The 21,091-nt window shown below is 42.3% G+C and overlaps 1 protein-coding gene across 1 annotated transcript in view; it reads right to left on the bottom strand.

The window, feature by feature from the left end:
* Positions 1–18,058, bottom strand: part of SCFD1 (sec1 family domain containing 1) — a 177,437-nt gene extending 159,379 nt beyond the window's left edge. Inside the window, exons 1-5 of the mRNA XM_089691176.1 lie at positions 17,956–18,058; positions 10,118–10,188; positions 6,948–7,036; positions 3,713–3,803; positions 2,776–2,898 (exon numbers count right to left, since the gene is read on the bottom strand). Coding sequence (XP_089547302.1) covers positions 2,776–2,898; positions 3,713–3,803; positions 6,948–7,036; positions 10,118–10,188; positions 17,956–17,986 — 405 coding nt within the window. The 5' untranslated portion in view covers positions 17,987–18,058. The remainder of the gene's footprint in view (positions 1–2,775; positions 2,899–3,712; positions 3,804–6,947; positions 7,037–10,117; positions 10,189–17,955) is intronic.
* Between the last annotated feature and the right edge of the window lie 3,033 nt (positions 18,059–21,091).

Below are 21,091 nucleotides of genomic sequence, written 5' to 3'. Positions count from 1 at the left end.
CAGAATAAAAACTCCTCCTACAAACTTTAACATGTGCTCTGCTGCACACTGATAGAAGTCACAGGACTGTTCTAAATGCTGATGAGAAAAAGGTATTTAGCAGTTTATATTTACTAAAATAATAGCATTTCCATGTAGTGTGTATTGTGGAAAACCAGATATAGAGAATGCAGGGTCCTGGGTTTAGTAACACTTTAAGGCCTGTCCATTCTGGATCCTTGAATATAATAGGATCGGGTCAGTTCTGAATTGCAATTGGAAAGCATTGCTACACAGGCCTGACCTTCCCAGGCACAATATGGAGATTGCCTACAGTTCAAGAACCCCCAAAACATATAATCTTAGCATACTGTACCACTATTTTCTAAATCTATATTAACATTTCTCTGTACTACTAGAAAATTAATATTTGCACTTTTGTATAGTATACCTACTTGAAATTTACAATGAATACTCAAAACAAACTTTGTGAAAGAAAGTACAAAGTCCCACTACCTGAAGCATTTCACTTAAATAAGAATTCTGGACAAAAATGTTTTCTTCCATACAGTGGGGCTGTGCCTGCACTGAATGGGTTAACTACTCATTTTTGTCTAGGGGATTTCAGAGCAGAGATATATTTACCTAATCCGCAGATCCTCCGAGCGCAGGACCAGTCCCCACTGCTCCTGCTCACCCGCGTGCTAGCAGTCTTGAGAATGGACTATTCCTGAAGTCATCACAACCATAGACCAGTTCTGGATGTGAGGACGGCAGGAACAGTCCACCGCTGGACGTGGGGGAGTGCAGTTTTCAGGAGGATCAAAGGATCAGGTAAGCATAAGCCTTTAGATGCGTTCCTAGACAAAACTAGCAGTTAACCTATGCAGTGCAGGCACAGCCCCACTACATGGGAGAAAAAAAATTAATGGCGTTCTGTTTTAAAGTGGAACTTTAGTCTGCAAAATTGAACCCTGAAAGATTACTTCATGCTGGCCCCTTTGCAGGTATAACTATGTAAAAATAAGTGCCTATGCTGTTTAAAATCCAGTAAGGCATGGTCTCAACCTTCTCTGCACAGCCTCAGCTGCTTTTTATTCCCCACACTGTGCAAGTATAGACAGCAGTGAGTCACTAGAGGCGATCTGCTGACAGCCTCAAGATTTACTGCTGCTGAGGGGGAGAGGAAGCAATAAGAAGGACAAAGACTGTGCTGATGGAACACAGATTTGGGAGAGAGAAAAGAAAAGCAGGGGAGATGACAGGACAAACTCTGCGGCCATGGAGAAACAAAAGAGTTAAACTTACAAGGATAGTGTCTTATCTTCCTGATTTACTTTTCTTTCTTTCTCTGCAGCAACCTGTAAATCTGGACACTGTACAGCTACTGTTAGACTTACTCTCTAGCTGAGCCAGGGCATACAAGCAAGGCTGGAACTGCACATATGTTAATTGCAGAAAGCGATGTAAAGTTTTTGAGACTAAAGAAAAGAGGAGAGTTTTTAATTAGCACATGACTGTTCTGAACTTCAACAGAATGGCGTCCTCGGGCAAAAAAGAAACAGGGGCAATGCTGGAGGCAATTTAGAGTATGCACTAACTTTGGTAGCATAATTATTAAAGGCCAAGTTCACCTTTTGGGAAAAAATAGTAAATACACATATTTTTGTACAAAAAAAATGTGAATTTAGCATTTTTTCCATTAGCAGCCTGCAAAGAATTGCACCTGTGGTCCCTGGCGCAATGTCAGGCTCCTGCAGACAAACGCTACAGCTTTCAGCCTCTACCTCTGTACCAGCTGTCAGTGTAAAAGTTGCAGGACTTGAACTACGAGCACACTCATCAGTGCCCTCGCAGTTCATTGAGAACTATAAGCTGTCTGCTGCGGTGGCAGACGGGACTTGTAATTCTCTCATTCACAGATTCCTGTGAACAATTGATGCAGCTGTGAGGGCAGAGCCCTTCACAGCTGCGCTTTTTTAAAAAGTGACAGCAGGCGCAGGAAAAGGATCGTGTGTAGTGTGAGAAGGACACATATTCTGGAGTACGTTACACCCTAAATATGAGTGTAACGTACAACATGCTCGTTCTTTTATTAAAGAACGGTAATTGTTTTAACATTTTTCTGATACAACTGCAGGGATTAAGCGTCTGCGCCAACTTCTGGGTGTATCCTTCTGATGGCCCTACATATTCTGTAGTGAAGCAAGGGTCAGGGAAAGGAACCACACCATTAAGAGGGGGACCAAGAATCGCACACTCCCAGAAGCAAATGCTGACGTTTTTCAGCAATCGTATTCCTTTAACAATTTCTATAGAGTTTGTGTGTACTTTATAAGCTGACTTTCATCTTTCAGGTAGAAATTGCAGCTATCATTATTTTATGCTCCAGGATCTCCAATTTGAGAATATATAATGTTTGGGGCCTTTAACTATTCTTCAGGCCTAAAATTAAAATATCTACAAAGTATAGCAGTATATTGAAATACAATCTTGCAGTAAATCTATATCTCAAACTTAAGAGACTACTTTTGGTAGGTGCTCCAAAAGGTGAGTTTGTATAAATGATTAGGTATGTTCCTTTGGCTTAACCTACAAGTCACTATATCCCCATTCGCTTCATTAAATACAAATAAGCATATTTCTTTAAACAGTTTGCATGGATGATAGATAATTCAAAGCAAGCATGCAAGAGGATCATTAGGATGTGTGTGCTTTAATAGACCACTAGATTTTAATGTGCAAACTGCTGCTTGCTGATACACACTATCAGAAAATGCAAATAAGCAATTTCACCTTTGATACTTGAGTCACTGTGTTAGCAGTAAGTGCTGCACTTGCTATATCCTCAAGTTTACTGCGGGAGATTGCAGAGATGAAGTTCAAGTAATAGGACTCATACAACTGGGTCCGCAGATCCTGCAATTAAGAAAAAACAATTAAAAGAAGCCAAGCATCAGGCCTGTTTGTGTTATTACAATCTAAATAAGGAGTACTCTTCAGTATCATCATGCAGCAAGATCATTGCCATCACCAGTACCAGCATATACTGTACAGAACTACCTCCCTTCCATCAGTATGCACTAGCACAAAATACCACTAGCACTGAAAAAACTCATCATTGAATGTATTGGGTAAGATATTGTAACACCTACAGTGTTCTAACAATACAGCAAATGGAAATCACTATGTGTGTCATACTTTCCAGGACACAATTAGTGCAGAAATGTTTCAGCCATGTTTGCTGTCAGTAAACAGAATCCCAAAAAGAACTCCTCTTAATGGAAACTTGCCATTTGGTAAATATGAAGGGTACTATGGCTGGCTGACCACTTTCTGAAAAAGCTATTTTTTTCTTGTTGTCCCTGGCTTCCACATTTGCTAAGTAAGAGAGTAGGAACAAGCAAGCGACCACTAAAACAACTAACAAGTACATGTGTTGCAAATCAGGGGCTTAGAATATACTAAAAACAGGGGATAGCATTTTAAGAGGGAGCAGCTCAATATTTCCAGCATGATGGCTTTCCTTTAAAACCCAGAAAAATTGTGTGGTTACACAGAGGAAGAGAAGAGAGGGTAATATATAGAATTATATACACTTTATATAGAAGCACTATTGTGCTCATGAGCACATAGACTGCTGACCCATTTTTTTGCTGAATGTAATTTTATGTAATGTAATGGGTAAGAAAAACTGCTGAAAACAAGAAGAAGAAAAAGTGCAAAGTCATACCTGACAAATTCTATCCACATTCTCCTCTGTAGGCATCACAAAATACACAGCTGGAACATCTGGAATTGCATCGCGGTCTGAGTGCAGGAGTCTGAAAAAGAGAACAGTGCTGTAGTGAATAGACTGTATGTGAATACAAACATGCTCGGTTGTCAATTTCAGCAGCATTTTAATTTAAAAAAATGCAAATATCCTCTTGTTTTTGAGTTTTCTACAACCCCAATTCCAAAAAAGTTGGGACACTGTATAAAATCTACATGAAAATAGAATGCAATGAATTGCAAATCTCATAAATCCATATTTTATTCAAAATAGAAAACACAAAGTGTTTAAACTGAGAAAATGTACCATTTTAAGAAAAAAATAAGAGAACTAAAAGAGACCAGCTGCTGGAGTTTTGGGAGAGGAATGTTGTCCCATTCTTGCCTGCTATAGGAATCTAACTGTTCAAATATTTTGGGGCTTGTTTTATTTTTTGTTTCAACATGCGCCAAATATTTTCATTTGGTGAAAAGTATGGACTGCAGGCAGGTCAGTTAATAGAAAAGAATGGGATTCACTAAAAAAATTATACTAACCTGGGTGGATGCAGCATCGGTCCAATGCTGCATCTGTCCCCTGCCTCCTCTAAGACCAAGAACTGAAAGTGATTCTAAAAGGTTAATTTTTTTTTTGTAAAATAACAAACATGTTTATACTTACCTGCTGAGAGCAGTGGTTTTGCACAAAGCAGTCTGAATCCTCCTCTTCTCGGGTTCACCGCAGGCTCTCCTGGCTCCTCCTGTCTGTCAGGTGCCCCCACAGCAAGCAGCTTGCTATGGGGGCACTCGCTGCTCCGTGTGTCCATTCACACATGGAGCCACGGCCTGGCCCTGCCCCCTCTCTCATTGGCTGACTGGCTGTGATTGAAAGCAGTGGGAGTCAATGACTCCCTCTTGTTGTCTCAGCCAGTGAGGAGGCAGAGACCCGTGCACATTGCTGGATCTCAATGGGGCTCAGGTAAGTATTGAGGGGGGCTGGGGGGGATGCTGCACACAGAAGGTTTTTATCTTCATGCATAGAATGTATGAAGGTAAAAAACCTTGAACTATCAAAGATCGCTGATTGCTCAGCTCTCAGTCTTCAGGCTGCAAAAAGGGAGTGACTGTCAGTCACCGCCTCTCTGTTCTGCCCCTCCAGTGCTCACTGGAGCAATGGGCTGTGGGAGGGGTACAAAAGCGGCTCACTGAGAGGCTAAGCCAGCTGCCAGTCCCCACCATATGGTCGGGATCTTTTCAGAGCCTGCACGGGCTCTATGACATCAGCTTACAGCAGGCTTGAGCCCGCTGCCAGCTGAAAACAGGTCACAGGAGTGCAGAATGAACTGCACTCCTGTGATACACAGAAAAATTACAACTAATAAAGCTCTGACTATACTTCTCCTTCAAGCACCCAGACTCTTCTACTACAAAGCCATGCTGTTGTCAAAGATGCAGTATGCAGTTTAGCATTATCCAGCTGTAATATGCAAGACGTTCCCTGAAAAAAACAAAAAAAAAACAAAAAAAAAACACATTGTCTGGATGGGAGCATACGTTGCTCTGCAATCTGGATATCTCTTTCATTATTGATAGGCTTTTGAACTGAGCTCTGATAACAACTAGAAGACCTCTCTCATTAGTCCACAGAATGCAGTGCCCATGGTTGCCAAAAACAATGTCAAATTTAGATTCGTCTTATCATAGAACAGTTTTCCACTTTGCAACAGACCATTTTAAATGAGCTTTGGCCCAGAGAAGAAAGTGGTGTTTCTGAATCATCTTCAGATATTGCTTTGTCTTTGCTCTTCCTTGTTAGTGCCACTTACTTTGAAAGCTTTTTGTTGCCGTGTCCCAACTTTTTTGAAACATGTAACTGCCATCAATTTCAAAATGACCTTATTTTTTTCATAAAATGGTACATTTTCTCAGTTTAAACATTTGATATGTTTACCATTTTTTATTGTGATAAAATATGGGTTTATGAGCTTTGCAAATCATTGCATTCTGTTTTTATGTATATTTTACACAGCGTCACAACTTTTTTGGAACTGGGGTTGTAAAGTAGCTGTAGGTACAGTTTTCATGATTTTCTTTTCCACATATAAGAAATAAATTAGTATGGCAAGTCCAACTTAAATATGCATCTGAAGTCTTGAGATTAAGGAAAAGTAAAGCGTAAAAATAAGATGAAATATTTATCTTTCCTGGAAAAATACAACTCCAAAGCATTTGGTCACAGGATCACTGCCGAGGAGGAGAATCAGATTGGCTGATCCTCTCCTTTAGGAGAGATCATATGATTAACAATTGAAGGTGCCCTGAGCAGTACTTTTTCCAGAAGAGGTAAGTATTCCAATCCATCTATTACTAGGACTCTTAATCTGTCTCAGTAAGACTAACCTCTAACACAGTTATAAGAACAATACGTCCATTTTTTTAATAAATTATTTTGTATTAAAGTTTTTTTTGTATTGCAGTTAGAAAACAGAGAAAGTAAATACAAGCATCACAAGACAAATACTTGCTTGTATCAAGCCAAACCTCTTGTGCTTCACTCCAAACCAAAGCATAACATTTTAGAACAACTTATGCTAACAAACAGGAGTAAAAAGTTTCTACACTGCAGATGTCAATAGTTAATGTATTCCTGGTGTGTCATTCATACTTTAGGCTCACCATACCCATTACAATCCCACCATATAATCTCTGCACGAGCAAGCCCTTGCACTGCATACTTTTTGTAGATCTAAAGAAGATTGTACAGTCAGACTGTGTACGCCTTAGAGCAGTGAAACCAAAATTTTCTTAAAATGGATCTTCACCCTGTAAAAAAAAAAAAATTAAAAGTCAGCAGCTACAAATCCTGTAGCTGCTGACTTTTAAAAAGCACACAGTATCCTACACCTTTTGGGTGAAGTTCCGCTTTAACAACATATACCTACTGCTAGGTTTAGAAACCACTGCATTATCTGAAAACAACTGAGTATAAAAAGAAAAGCCTTGATACTTAACAATGAAAGGTCTAAAGGCAAAATGCTGTCAAATTGGTAACTCAAATACCAAGACTGAAACATTACTAAGGCTCAATGCTACATGACTGGTCCAACAGCAAGATATACAATTGCATAGTGAGGCTGGGATCCATCACTTAAAGATATTCCAACACCATATTATTTTCAGTCACTCTATCTAGTCACAAAATAAAACAAACTCACAGGTGTAAAGTGACCCCCATATCTCTCAGTTCCTTCACAGAGAGCAGAGGAGAAATGATGTCTTGACCAAAGCGATCGTAAATAAGGACCTGAAAAGCAAGAAGCATTGTAACGGAATTAAGCCAATACATTTGTATTGAAAATAAAATGTATAGTGTCCAGAAAGAAAGAAACACTAGCATATCCAGCATTACTAACTGCTCCAAGGACAATTCAGCCAGAACTCTATGAATGTGACAAAAACTACCTTTGCAAAAGAGGCCCCCTAGCACTGCAGGGGTTAAATGCATATTCATATATCCCCCCCCCCCCTGCACGTGCAGTGATTTCCCTACACAAGTAGAGCTTGCAGAACTAACAGACCTTCTCCTCTCTCCAAGCTTTCAATTGAGCATGTCTGTGCCTTGTCTGTTGCAGGCAAAGCATAGAACAAGGAGCGGATGGCTCCTAATTGACAAAGGAGCTCATGTTATTAGTTAGGCGGAGGATCTGCTCTGTTTTCTTTCAAGTTAGAAGAGTGGTGCAGGGATAAAGCTTGCACCATTCTTAGGTATTTCTCCCATTCTGTCAATTTCCCTTCACATGAATGGCAATATATTGGCTATTATATGATACATTAACTTGTACAGTGATATGATAAAGGAGTGCATTTCATTACATATAATGATTGCATATTACGCCCTACCTATGTGGTATGGGTAAAGTACGTAGCTACAACATGCAGTGTTGAAAGCACTGAAAGTTGTGAAGGACGAAATCATGCTATGTGGAGGATTGAGGGGAAATCAGTGGGTGAAATAAAGTGCAGGCACGGAGGAGGACAAAGAAACCTTGTATGAGAAAAAGGAATACAGTCAAGAGTTTAGAATGCAGAGAGCTGGTCAGCAAAGGAATGAGTCTGACAGAAAAGAATTAAAAGGACTTTGCAGGGTTGTATGTAGCGTAAGTGGAAATGCTTGGAGGGCTCTTTCAGGATCCCATATTATAAGTGTGTGTGTTTAGTGTGTGATGCATGAAGCCCAACTCCATAAAAATAAATAAATCCACTTTTGATGCACCCCCTGCACTGCAAGGGTTAATTGCTCTTTTATTCTATGAGTATAGGATTATGGAATAAATGCTTACTTTACTCCCACTCCACATGTAAATTAACCCTTAAAAATTTCCCTTTGGGATTATTAAGGAATCTAAGTAGTGCAGGGGGGCACCACAGCAAGGGAGGGGGGGGGGATTTATTTTTTTATTTTCCTGGAGATGGGCATTAAAGAAAACTTGTCAAGGAAGAAAAATCAAGATACCATGATGACCACTCTGGCTGGAGCCTCCCTTGTTGACCCCCTATAGTCAAGGGGTCAAATGATCTGGTAAGCCTCCAATTTGTCATCACAGTGGTGCAGTATTCACGTTGGTGGTTCTATTGGAATGAAGATTTTCAGCTATTCATCACAAAATAATCTATATAGGGACTGCTCCACATATGCTAATCTTATTCGCACTATAATTTCTGGCATTGGTTCACGATTGAGCACCCTTTTTCTGATTTTTATTGGATATGTAATATTTGTACATCATTTGTAGAGGTTTACCTGTATTTCTGATTCAGAGAGGATATCCTCTTGGTGTGTTTGCTGCTTTGTACACAACTAGGGTTGGGTATTTGCATGTTTTTTGATTTATTATATTAGCTTCCACTAGCCCAGAATATAAAAATTCTAAATACAACATAAAAAGCTATCCACATCACTGCCCCTAGCTACATTACGAATCTCATCTCGACATATCGCCCAAATCGTCCACACTTCCCAAGACCTCCTTCTCTCTAGCTCCCTCATCACCTCCTCCCACGTTCACCTCCAGAACTTCCTCCAAATCTCCCTCCTACTCTGGAATGCCCTACCCCAATCTGTCCGTTTATCCCCTCCTGTGTCTGCCTTTAAGCAATTCCTAAAAGCTCATTTATTCAGAGAAGCCTACCCTGCTGCCAACTAAAAACTGTATGTTGACCACCTCCATCACCTCATCCCCCACAGCTATTGCTTTTTGTATCATCCCCCTCCCCCTCTTAGATTGTAAGCTCCACAAGCAGGGTCCTCCTAATACTTCTCTGTTGAACTGTACTGTAATTATACTGTCTCCCTCTATATTGGAAAGCACTGTGCAAACTGTTGGCGCTATATAAATCCTGAATAATAATAATAATAGTAGATATTTCTAAAGGTTCCTTTGCTGTAATTTTTAAGATAAAGGTGAAGTTCCCACATAGTAAAGCAATATATTTGCGATAATGCCTCCCCCCTTCCCCTCCAGAGGACCCTACTTTCCCATCTTTGACTTCCCTGTCTTTCCCTCCCTGTGACAGCATTGGTATTTGGTGACTGGACCAGTCAGATGGGACAAGGAGAGTCCTCAGTCCTGAGTATGCTCTGCAGCACAGGTCAGTTTAAGAGTAAGACATGCATCATGCAGAGGTCTTAGAGCAGAACTAAACTCTTTAAATCAACACTATTATTAATCCTTATGCTGCTAGCCTCAGTGAACAAAGAGAAAGTTATAATATATTTATTTGTTTAAAACCCACTGCTCTATAGCAGATATACTGCAACAAGGTGGCACAGGTGCGCAAAATCACACACACGTGATCTTGCATTTCTGGGTAGGGGCTTGCAAGCCCTACCAGCGTCGCGGATGTCAATCACCGGGTCCCGGCCGGTGATTACCTGCAGGCGCCCACGGATTACTGACAATCACCAACGGTGACAAACTTGTCTGAAGTACAGACATATATTAGAGTATAACAGATACCTCCTCGAAGTCCATACCACATCAGTAGTGTGCGAAGTCTGCGTGGCATCCAAAATGGCTTACATGTTTCGAGGGACAGACCCTGTCCCTCAGAGCCTGTACTTTACACAAGTTTGTGAGTAGACAATTTATATTTTTATTCTCAATAAATGGTGTCTTTCGTAATACACTAGGTCAGTGTGCCCCTTTTTTCTTTATTGTTATTTCTAGTGAAATGAGGACACCCACAGTCCTATGAGGGCAGCATCTTGCCATCTCTTAAAATCGATCAGTCTATGGGACCATTGAAATACATTCTTTGACACTGAAGCGCAGGAATTTCATCACTGTTTTTTTCATACATTTAAACCTCACAGGGCAACTCTTACCTTCCATACTGGCTCGCCTGTGCTGCTCTTTACAAGAGGAACATTAAAATTCAACATACGTTTTAAAGCCACTGCAAAAGAAAGAAAGCAAATAGGACTTATATCAGTACAGCATAGTTTGGCTATTTACATATTATACATACATAGTGTGCAGCACTTTTACTTATACACAAGTCTCTAACAAACATACAGTATGTTAAAAGAGCAATGATTTGTAGTAAAAAAAAACAACTTTATATGTTACATTTGCTCAGCCAAACTACATTATATTTAAAATGTATGATCTGTTGCTAAGAATTAACGCATATCAGAATTTGCACTGATAGGAAAAAAGCAAAACTTTTTTTCCATGCAAACAGTAACTTTGATTGCTGTGGATTCAGATACAAAGAACAATGGAATTCCATTAGGGTGCACTCTTACTGGGATTGGTTGAACTGATTCAAATTTGATTGTCCCCCCCCTTTTGGCTATAAGGAAGTGTTCCCAGGGCCACTTACATCAGCACCTCTGCTACCCAGACCACAGTGATCCATACTGCTGTACAAAGTCACCTATGTAGAGTTCTGTTGTCTGGTATAGCTGGCACTCACACTGAAGCAAACCATACTAGACTACAAATGAACTGTGCCTGGGACTATCTCTTCCAAGTGGTCTGGGGGCACAGTACGCTTAACTGACACCAGCCGTGGTGCGGAGCACTCACACTACACAAACAAATTGGAGGGGGTGAACGGCACCCATGTTCGGTTAAAACCATCAGTGTAAGTGCACCCTTAGTCAGCTGATAAGCATTGTAGTAATTAAAGCTGTTAGAAAAGAATAATATTATTAAAAAAAGTATATTAATTCAGTATTGCATTTATTAATGCACATTTTTTATCTTTTAAATGCAAGCATTTAAGGTGGATGACACAGAGGTCATTTTCCTGCCGCGATTATTCTCCCCCAACCCTTGTTTTGTTATAGCAACCAGTCACTGAGAAAGTCATAATTCTTTTCTATAGGATTGCTAACAGTGACATTTTTAAAGCGATTTGTCATTCTGTTGCTCAGCGATAAAGATTCATCAGCGCTTTGGCTAAGTGGCAAAATCATTAGCAACAATCATTCTTACTGCTTTTCAGTGAAATGCTGCACAAATCGCCATGCTTACCTACAAAAAGCTGTAGGAGAGGGATTTGTAGCAGAGGACAACCCAATGCCGTATCAAATTACTAGCCACAAACTGCTGTTAAAGGATAAATTCACCTTTCGTAACATGTTACACTCATAGTCAGGGTGTAACATGTTACAAAAGGACCAGTCCCCGCTCCCCCTAAGTGTTATTTCTGCTTCATTCCTCTGCTATTTGCATGAGTCACTTCTGACAAGTTTTCCTGACACCAAGATAAAAATGGTGACAGGGGACTAGCAGGGAGGGGAGAGACCTTGCAGTGTAATGAGCACCGATTGTGTGCTCCTCAGAAAAAGGGGAGTGTCGGGCTTATCTTTTATCCTTTCCGCTGCCAGAGACGGTTTTGCATTTTTTGCACACGTTTAAAAAAATCATTTTAGCCTTGAAGATTACACAAAACCCCCAAATATTATATATTTTCTGAAAGCAGAGACCCTAGAAAATAAAATAGTGATAGTTCCAGTTTTTCACGATATGTCACACGATATTACCGCAAAGGTCTAGGAAATGTAAAATTTCAGTAAAAAATACTCGTAAGTAAATTTTAGGGCACAAAAAAGCAATAAATTACCCTATTATTCTGGAAAAATATAAAAGATGAGGTTGCACCGAGTAAATAGATATCCAACATGTCAAAACTTAAATTTGCTTGCGCTCATGAAATGGCAACAAACTTCAGTACCCTATATTTTCTATAGGCAACCCTTTTAAAGACCTTATGGTGTTACGGAGGGGGTCTTGTGGTACAGAGGGGATATTGCTCTCATTCTGGCCTGTGTGGCAATATGTAACATGAGTATCGCAATCAACGTTTTCATCTGTAGGCACCCCAACATGTGCATTTACGTGTGTATATGTGGGGGGGGGGTGTCACCTTTTTTTTTTTGCTTGAGGGGATGTTATGTGCTAGGGTGTAACTTTAATTTCTTACAATTAAAAACATTTTTTTCTTACCTTTTTTTTTTCATCACATAGGGGACAAAAAGTCCCCTACGTGATAATTTTTGGTTCTCTTTATTGAGACATCCACGGTCTAAAAGACCCTGCATATCCCCCCTGAATGTAATGCAGTGTATATGCATTACATTCTTTCCCAGCCTCAATGGCCGGGAAATCTGTGAATGGGGACACACAAGTGACCTCATAAGGTCACTTCCGGGTCAGGACAAGAAGGAGAGGGGAAAGGACATGTCCACTCTTCTCTAGCTGCCGGTGCACGCTGATCAGTCTCAGGCCCGCAGATGGGAAGCAGAGCCCGAGAGACATAGCAGGCGGGCGGAGGTTCGCACGGGAGGGGACAGAGGCTGGCACCTTAGTGGGCTGTGTGAAAACAATCGGGTGGCAGCACAGCCACCCGAATGCTTTCTCCTGACAGGTGAGCCCTGCTGCTTGCCCACAGCAGGGCAAAAGATTGAAAAAAAACAGATCTGCCCAGCGCCTGGAACAACATGTCCCGGGCATCGGGTGATACAAATTCAACATCCCTGAACTTAAATAGGAGGATTTATTTCATTTCTGTGTATCACCTGAGGACAGTCATTTCACTGGGTATAGGAAAGGGTTTACAACCACTTTAAAGCAGAACTAAACTCACTTCCTCATTCCAGCAATACAGAAGTTAAAAAATACCCAGTTGGTCCAGAGGAAAAACCCCAGCAAAGCATGATCCAATTTGCTCCAGCAGGGGAAAAAATTCCTTCCTGATCCCTCAAGAGACAATCAGATATTCCGTGGATCAACTTTACCCATAAATGTCAGTATCCAGTTATATTATGTGCATTTAGGAAATAATCCAGGGCTTTTTTAACGTAATCCACTGAGCTGGCCAGAACCAACTCTTGAAGGAGTCTATTCTACATTTTCACCGCTCTTACTGTGAAGAAGCCTTTCTGTATTTGGAGATTAAATCTCTTTTCCTTCAGACGTAAAGCGTGCCCCCTTGTCCTCTGTGATTACCTTTAAGTGAATAACGCTACACAGAGTTCACTATATGAACAACCTAAGTATTTATACATGTTGATCATATCCCCCCTTAATCTCCTCTTCTCAAGAGAGAATAAATTCAGCTCCTCTTACTAAAAATTTGTACAGGGGCAAGATGATATCTCTCTATCTGCAGTCCATAGCTCTTAATAGATGAAAGGATTTTGCTTGCTTTGGAAACTGCAGCTTGGCATTGCATGGTATTATTAAGCTTGTGATCTACCAGAACTCCCAGATCCTTCTCCACCATTGATTCCCCCCGTTGTACCCCCCCTAGTATGTATGATGCATGCATAGTCTTAGTCCCCAAGTGCAGAACCTTACATTTATCAACATTAAACCTCATTGGCCACATAGTTGCCCAATTAAACAGAGCATTGAGGTCGGCTTGTAAATTGAAGACATCCTGTAAGGAAGTTATTCCACTGCACAGCTCGGTGTCATCTGCAAAGACTGAAATTATATTTTCAATCCCAGACCCTATATTGTTTAGAAATATATTAAAAAGTAAGGATCCCAACACTGAACCTTGGGGTGCACCACTGACAACCCTAGACCATTCAGAGTATGAATCATTAACCACTACTCTCTGAATACCATCTTTTAGCCTTTACCTTACACATTAGCCGTGTGTGGGGAACTGTGTCAAACGCTTTTGCAAAATCCAAGTATACCACGTCCACCGCCACCCCTCTGTCAAAGTATACCACATCCACCGCCACCCCTCTGTCCAAGTATACCACGTCCACCACCACCCCTCTGTCCAAGTATACCACGTCCACCGCCACCCCTCTATCCAAGTATACCACGTCCACCGCCACCCCTCTTTCTAAGTATACCACGTCCACCGTCACCCCTCTGTCCAAGTATACCACGTTCACCACCACTCCTCTGTCCAAGTATACCACGTCCACCACCACTCCTATGTCCAAGTATACCACGTCCACCGCCACCCCTCTGTCCAAGTATACCACGTCCACCGCCACCCCTCTGTCCAAGTATACCACGTCCACCGCCACCCCTCTGTCCAAGTATACCACGTCCACCGCCACCCCTCTGTCCAAGTATACCACGTCCACCTCCACCCCTCTGTCCAAGTATACCACGTCCACCGCCACCCCTCTGTCCAAGTATACCACGTCCACCGCCACCCCTCTGTCCAAGTATACCACGTCCACCGCCACCCCTCTGTCCAAGTATACCACGTCCACAGCCACCCCTCTGTCCAAGTATACTACCACTCCTCTGTCCAAGTATACCACCACTCCTCTGTCAAAGTATACCACGTCCACCACCACTCCTCTGTCCAAGTATACCACGTCCACTGCCACCCCTCTGTTCAAGTATACCACGTCCACAGCCACCCCTCTGTCCAAGTATACCACGTGACACTGTCACCCTTCTTTCCAAGTATACCACGTCCACCACCACCCCTCTGTCCAAGTATACCACGTCCACCTTCACCCCTCTTTCCAAGTGTACCATGTCCACCTTCACCCCTCTGTCCAAGGTTTTGCTCACCTCCTCATAAAAAGAAATCAGATTTCCCTGACAACTTCTGTCTTTCATGAATCCATGCCGTCTGTTACTTAATGTGGAACTTTAGTCCAAAAATTAAGTCCTGCTAGATCACTTCAGGCTGGCCCCTTTTGCAGGTATGTAAAACATTAAAAATAAGTGCCTATACTGTTTAAAATCCAGTAATACACTGCCTCACCCTGCTCAACACAAGCTGATTTACTCTCTATTTTTAAGCACAGCCGAGATTGTAAAGGCCGATCTGCTGACAGTCTAAAGATTGAAGCGGAACTAAACCCATTGATTTAACAGTTTTAAAAAAATAGTTACATTCCTGGCATGCCAGGAATGCTGTCACATTTCCTTGTGTTCTCAACCAAACTGTCAAACCATCAAATGATCATTGTTATAACTGATCACATGTGCAGGACCATGGCAGTTGCAATTCAAACAGAGGGCAGCTTCTTTGGCTGAAAAGGATAAGAAGGTTTAGTTCTGCTTTAACCACTTTCCTGCCGCCCTATAGCAGAAGGGCAGGGCTACAGGGCAGCAGGACTGGGCAAAATCACTTGTATATATACGTGATTTGCATTCCCGGGTAGTGGGGCGTGCGCCGCCTTACCCGCTCCGCTATTGGCAGCTAGGGATGTCAATCACTGGGTCCCAGCCAGCAATTGTCAGGTAAAGCTGACAGGGGAGAGATCTGTGTTTACACAACAGAGGACTCTCTCCTGTCAGCATGGACATGCGGTTTTGTATCTCTCTGAACAGCAGAGAGATACAAAACTGCATGCCTCCGTAGTAAAACACAGCACAGTTAACCATTATGATCACCTCAGATGTTAACACCTTCCTTTTTATTAGAACTGATCACTGTATTGGTGTCACTGGGGATGTCAGTGGCAGTTAGTTCCCACCCAGTGTCAGAACGCCCGCCACAGTCCCACTATAAGTCGCTGATCACCACCATTACTAATATAAGCACAAAATAAATATAAATTCCAGTATATATACACCGCCATTTGTAGATGCTATAACTTTCACATAAACCAATTAATTTACACGTATTGATTTTTTTTTTTTTTAGGAAAGACATGTCGCAGAATACATTTTGGCCTAAAGTTATGAAGAAATTTAATTTTTTTTTATTATTTTTATTGGATATGTTTTATATCAAAAAGTCAAAAATATATATATATATTTTTTTAAATTTTGGTCTTTTTGTTGTTTATAGTGCAAAGGATAAAAAAAAAACACAGAGGTGATCAAATACCACTGAAAAACGCTCTAGTTGTGGGGGAAAAAAATTGACAATTTTCATTTTGGTGCAGTGTTGCATGACCGCGCAATTGTCAGTTAAAGTAACGCAGCACCGCATCACAAAAAATGGCCTGGTCGGGAAGGGGGGTAATTCCTCTGGAGGGCAAGTGCTTAAAGTGGAACTTTAGACAAAAAATTAAGTCCTGCTCAGGGGTATCAAACTGTCGGCCCTCCAGCTGTTGCCAAACTACAAGTCCCATCAAGCTTCTGTCTTTGGGAGTCATGCAACTGTCAATCTTGCAATGCCTCATGGGACTTGTAGTTTGGCAACAGCTGGAGGGCCACCAGTTTCACACCTGCGTGCTAGATCAGGTCAGTAGGACCCCTTTTGCAGGTATAGCTATGTAAAAAGTTATACTGTTTAAAATCCAGTAATACACTGTCTGACCCTGCTCTGCACATGCTCAGTTGCTCTCCATTTTCAAGCACTGCCAAGATTGTAAAGGCCGATCTGATGACAGTCTAAATATTAAAAAGGAACTAAACCCATCGATTTAACAGCTTCAAAAAAGTTACATTCCCGCATGCCAGGAATACTGTCACATCTGCTTGTGTTCTCAGCCAAACTGTCAAACCATCAAATGACTGATGTTATAACTGATCACTGATCACCATGGCAGTTACAAATCAAACAGAAGGCAGCTTCTTTGGCTGAAAAAGATAAGAAGGTTTAGTTCTGCTTTAACTGCTGCTCAGGAACTTTGGGCTTCAACAAAATGGCAGCCTCCAGCAGGAAGAAACAGGAGCAATGCTGGAGGCAAATTACAGCACACACTTATTTTGGTAGCAGATTTATTCATGTGGAATGTACGTCCCTTGCTAAAGAACATTCATTTTTCATCAATCATTACGAGTTTCGCTTAAAAATATTTTTTTTCCAGCAAGAACTCATCTATGTGTTTTATTAAACTCTCCAGTATCTTCCCAACTATAGAAGTGAAACAAACAGGTCTATAATTATTTGGTAAAGATTTTGACCCCTTTTTCAATATTGGGACCACATTGGCCTTACGCCAATCCAGTGGTACTATGCCAGTCATTAAAGAGTCCCTAAAAATGAGAAACAATGGCTTTGAAATGACAGAGCTCAATTCTTTAACCTCTTCACGCTGGCTGAACGCAAATGTGCAGCCTCCCGACGTCTGGGCCTAGACACCGAGCCGCCGCACATTTGCGTTCTATTAAAAAAGAACATGTGTGCTGAGAGCGCGCACCCTGTACGCTGCCAACACACATGTCCCGTACTCACGGAAAGGTCCCGATCTCCTCTTTTGATCGGGACCTTTCCCGATCATGTGGCCACCGTGACAGCGTGTCACATGACCCTAAACCCCGCCCTGTCTTTTGAAACCCTTAAAGGGCCAGGAGGCGCTGGTGTGAAGGGGATAAGGACCCGTGGGTGTATGCCATCCGGTCCAGGTGCTATATTCACCTTTATTCCAGTACATAAGGCCCAAATCTCACCCCCTCTGCTGATGCACATATTCATGACATGGGAGGTAAGGGGTTACATTCGACCTATGAAGACCCCTGCACTGGGTGAGCTCTATTCACCTGAACACAGCTCCGTACAAAGGAGCCCATAGACAAAGTATTACCCACAGCATTGTGTAGCCTCCCCCTTGGCCCTCCTGTCAGCCTCATTCCACTCCAGGCAGGCATGTCAGCCCTGTACACACACATACACCCAGCTGTCAGTGTACACTGAGCTCCAGCATGGAGGATGGGGCTCTGTCTCCGCACATTCTCCTCAGCTATGAAGCACCAGCCTTCCCGCTCTCCTAAGACCAGCCCAGCCCTTGTCATGTCAACTTTCCTCTCGTTACTACCCGGTTCTCACCCGTCTGTTTTTCCCGGATAGAGGTCGCCATCTTTCTTTGCCTTCGCCCCGCCTACCGCGCTGACGCCTCCAATGGTGACGTGGCAGCGGAGACGAATTCACCACCCAGGTAACCCGAGAGAGGCGGAACTGTAAGCGCGTCTCCCTATTGGCTGGCTTTGGACGCCGGCTAAAGGCGTCACCTGTGCCTTTGAAGCAGGAAGTTCATGCGTTCCACGGTTTGCGGTCCACGGTTTGTGTTCCAACATGTCAGTCCTCCATGTGCGGGATGCACCGCCTTTAGCTGTCCTTGTGCGGTGCTGAATAGGTTAATAAATACACTAAGACTGGAGGCGGGCAAGGGCGGACTGACCATTTGGAAACTAGGGCACTGCCCGAGGGTCAGTAGGGGGCCCCATGAGATGCCCCTGGTACCTTTTTCATAGGGTTTTTTGAGTTTGGGTAAGGACACAGGGGCCCCATGATCCCCTATTGCCCGGGGGCCCCATGAGTTGTCAGTCTGCCCCTGGAGGCAGGATTATGTTTCTTAACCACTTGTTTCCCAGAGCAATTTTACTTTTTATTGCACACTTAAAAAGAGCTCCGAAGATTACTTAAACCCCCCAGCATTATACACTGCTCAAAAAATCAAAACTTTTTAATTAGAGTCTAGAATCAAGACAAAGAATCTCCTGTGATATTGATCTGGTCAGTTAAGTAGCAGAGGGGGTTGTTAATCAGTTTCAGCTACATTGGTGTTGATCACAGTAATGGGTGCACTAGATGGGCAACAATGAGACAACCCCCAAAACAGCAATGGTTTTACAGGTGGAGACCACTGATATCTTTTCTCTTAACTCATCTTTTCTGACTGTTGAGGTGATACTTGGACCCTACAAAGGTTGGACAGGCAGTCCAACTCCTGCAGGATGGCACATCAATACGTACCATTGCCAGGTTTGCTGTGTCTCCCAGCACAGTCTCAAGAACATGGAGGAGATTCCAGGAGACAGGCAGTTACTCTAGGAGAGCTGGACAGGGCCATAGAAGGTCCTTAACCCATCGGCAGGACTGGTATCTGCTCCCGCAAGGAGGAACAGGATGAGCACTGCTAGAGTCCTAAAAAATGACTTCCAGCAGGCCACTGGTGTGAATGTCTCTGACCAATCAGAAACAGACTTTATGAGGGTGGGCTGAGGGCCCCACATCCTCTAGTGGTCCCTGTGCTCACTGCCTGGCACCATAGAGCTCGATTTGCATTTTCCATTGAACACCAGAATGGGCAGATCTACTACTGACGTCCTGTGCTTTTCACAGATGAGAGCAGGTTCACCCTGAGCACAAGTGACAGATGTTAAAGGGTCTGGAGCAGCCATGGAGAACTTTATGCTGGTGGGGAGGCATATTCATGGAGGGACACACACAATTCTACAGGCTAGACCAGTGATGCCCTGGTCCAGCTCTGGAAGGAAATACCCCAGGACAGCATCTGTCGTCTTATTAGGAGTATGCCCCGGCATTGTCAGCCATGCATACAAGCACGTGGGAGCCATACAAACTACTGAGTACCATTTTGAGTTGCTGCAATGAAATTTCAGCAAAACGGACTAGACTGTTCCATCATTTTTTTCCACTTTGATTTCCAGAGTGTCTTTGAATTCAGTCCTCTGTAGGTGGATAATTTTCATTTCTATCAAAAACTGGGGCATCCTTACCTTCCTAACACATTACCCATATCAGTATAGATATTCAGTATTATATTTTTTCCATTGAGATCTGATATGTTTTCAAAGTGTTCCTTTAATTTTTTTGAGCAGTGTATATGTTCTGAAAGCAGACACCCTACAAAATAAACTTGTGCTAGTTCCAATTTAAAATTGCTGTACAATATTGGCACAATGGTTTAGGAAATGCAAAATTTCAGTAAAAGGTACCCTAAAGTTCACAAATAATACATTGCCCAATTTTTTGGGTAAAATATAAGAGATGAGGTTGCATCACGTAAATTGATACCCAACATGTCAAGCCTTAAAATGTCATGTACCCATGAAATGGCAACAAGCTAAGGTACCCCTATATTTTCCATAGGTGATGCTTTAAAAGCCTCTGCAAGTCATCAGTTTTCAGTTAATCATGAGTATTGGGCCTAAAATTATTTATCTCACTCTGGCATGCACAATGAAATATACCATATGGGGGACAATCACAATTTTCGTACATAGGTGCCCCAATATATACATTTTTGCATGTATGTGCAGGTTGAGGGAGGGCTTTAATTTTGTTTTGTGTTTTTTTTATTCTCTCTCTGTCTCTTTCAATATTTCAAAGCCTTAGCCCCTTGGTGCAGACTGTACACATACAGCGGGGCAAAAAAGTATTTAGTCAGCCACCGATTGTGCAAGTTCTCCCACTTAAAAAGATGAGAGAGGCCTGTAATTGGCATCATAGGTAGACCTCAACTATGAGAGGCAAAATGAGAAAAAAAATCCAGACAATCACATTGGTTGATTTGGAAAGAATTTATTTGCAAATTATGGTGAAAAATAAGTATTTAGTCACCTACAAACAAGCAAGATTTCTGACTCTCACAGACCTGTACCTTCTTCTTTAAGAGGCTCCTCTGTCCTGCACTCATTACCTGTATCAATGGCACCTGTTTGAACTTGTTATCAATATAAAAGACACCTGTCCACAACCTCAAACAGTCACACTCCAAACTCCACTATGGTGAAGACCAAAGAGCTGTCGAAGGACACCAGAAACAAAATTGTAGACCTGCTCCAGGCTGGGAAGACTGAATCTGCAATAGGCAAGCAGCTTGGTGTGAACAAATCAACTGTGGGAGCAATAATTAGAAAATGGAAGACATACAAGACCACTGATAATCTCCCTCGATCTGGGGCTCCATGCAAGATCTCATCCTGTGGGGTCAAAATGATCACAAGAACGGTGAGCAAAAATCCCAGGACCACACGGGGGGACCTAGTGAATGACCTGCAGAGAGCTGGGACCAATGTAACAAAGGCTAGCATCAGTAACACACTACGCCACCAGGGGCTCAGATCCTGCAGTGCCAGACGTGTCCCCCTGCTTAAGCCAGTACATGTCCGGGCCCGTCTGAAGTTTGCTAGAGAGCATTTGGATGATCCAGAAGAGG

Source organism: Staurois parvus, unplaced genomic scaffold (genome assembly GCF_062004578.1).
Source record: "Staurois parvus isolate SC_StPar_1 unplaced genomic scaffold, SC_StPar_1.0 ptg000553l, whole genome shotgun sequence".
In the NCBI taxonomy this organism is placed as follows: domain Eukaryota; kingdom Metazoa; phylum Chordata; class Amphibia; order Anura; family Ranidae; genus Staurois; species Staurois parvus.
The sequence above is the reverse complement of the archived record's forward strand: the minus strand, read 5'-3'. Positions and strand labels throughout refer to the sequence as shown.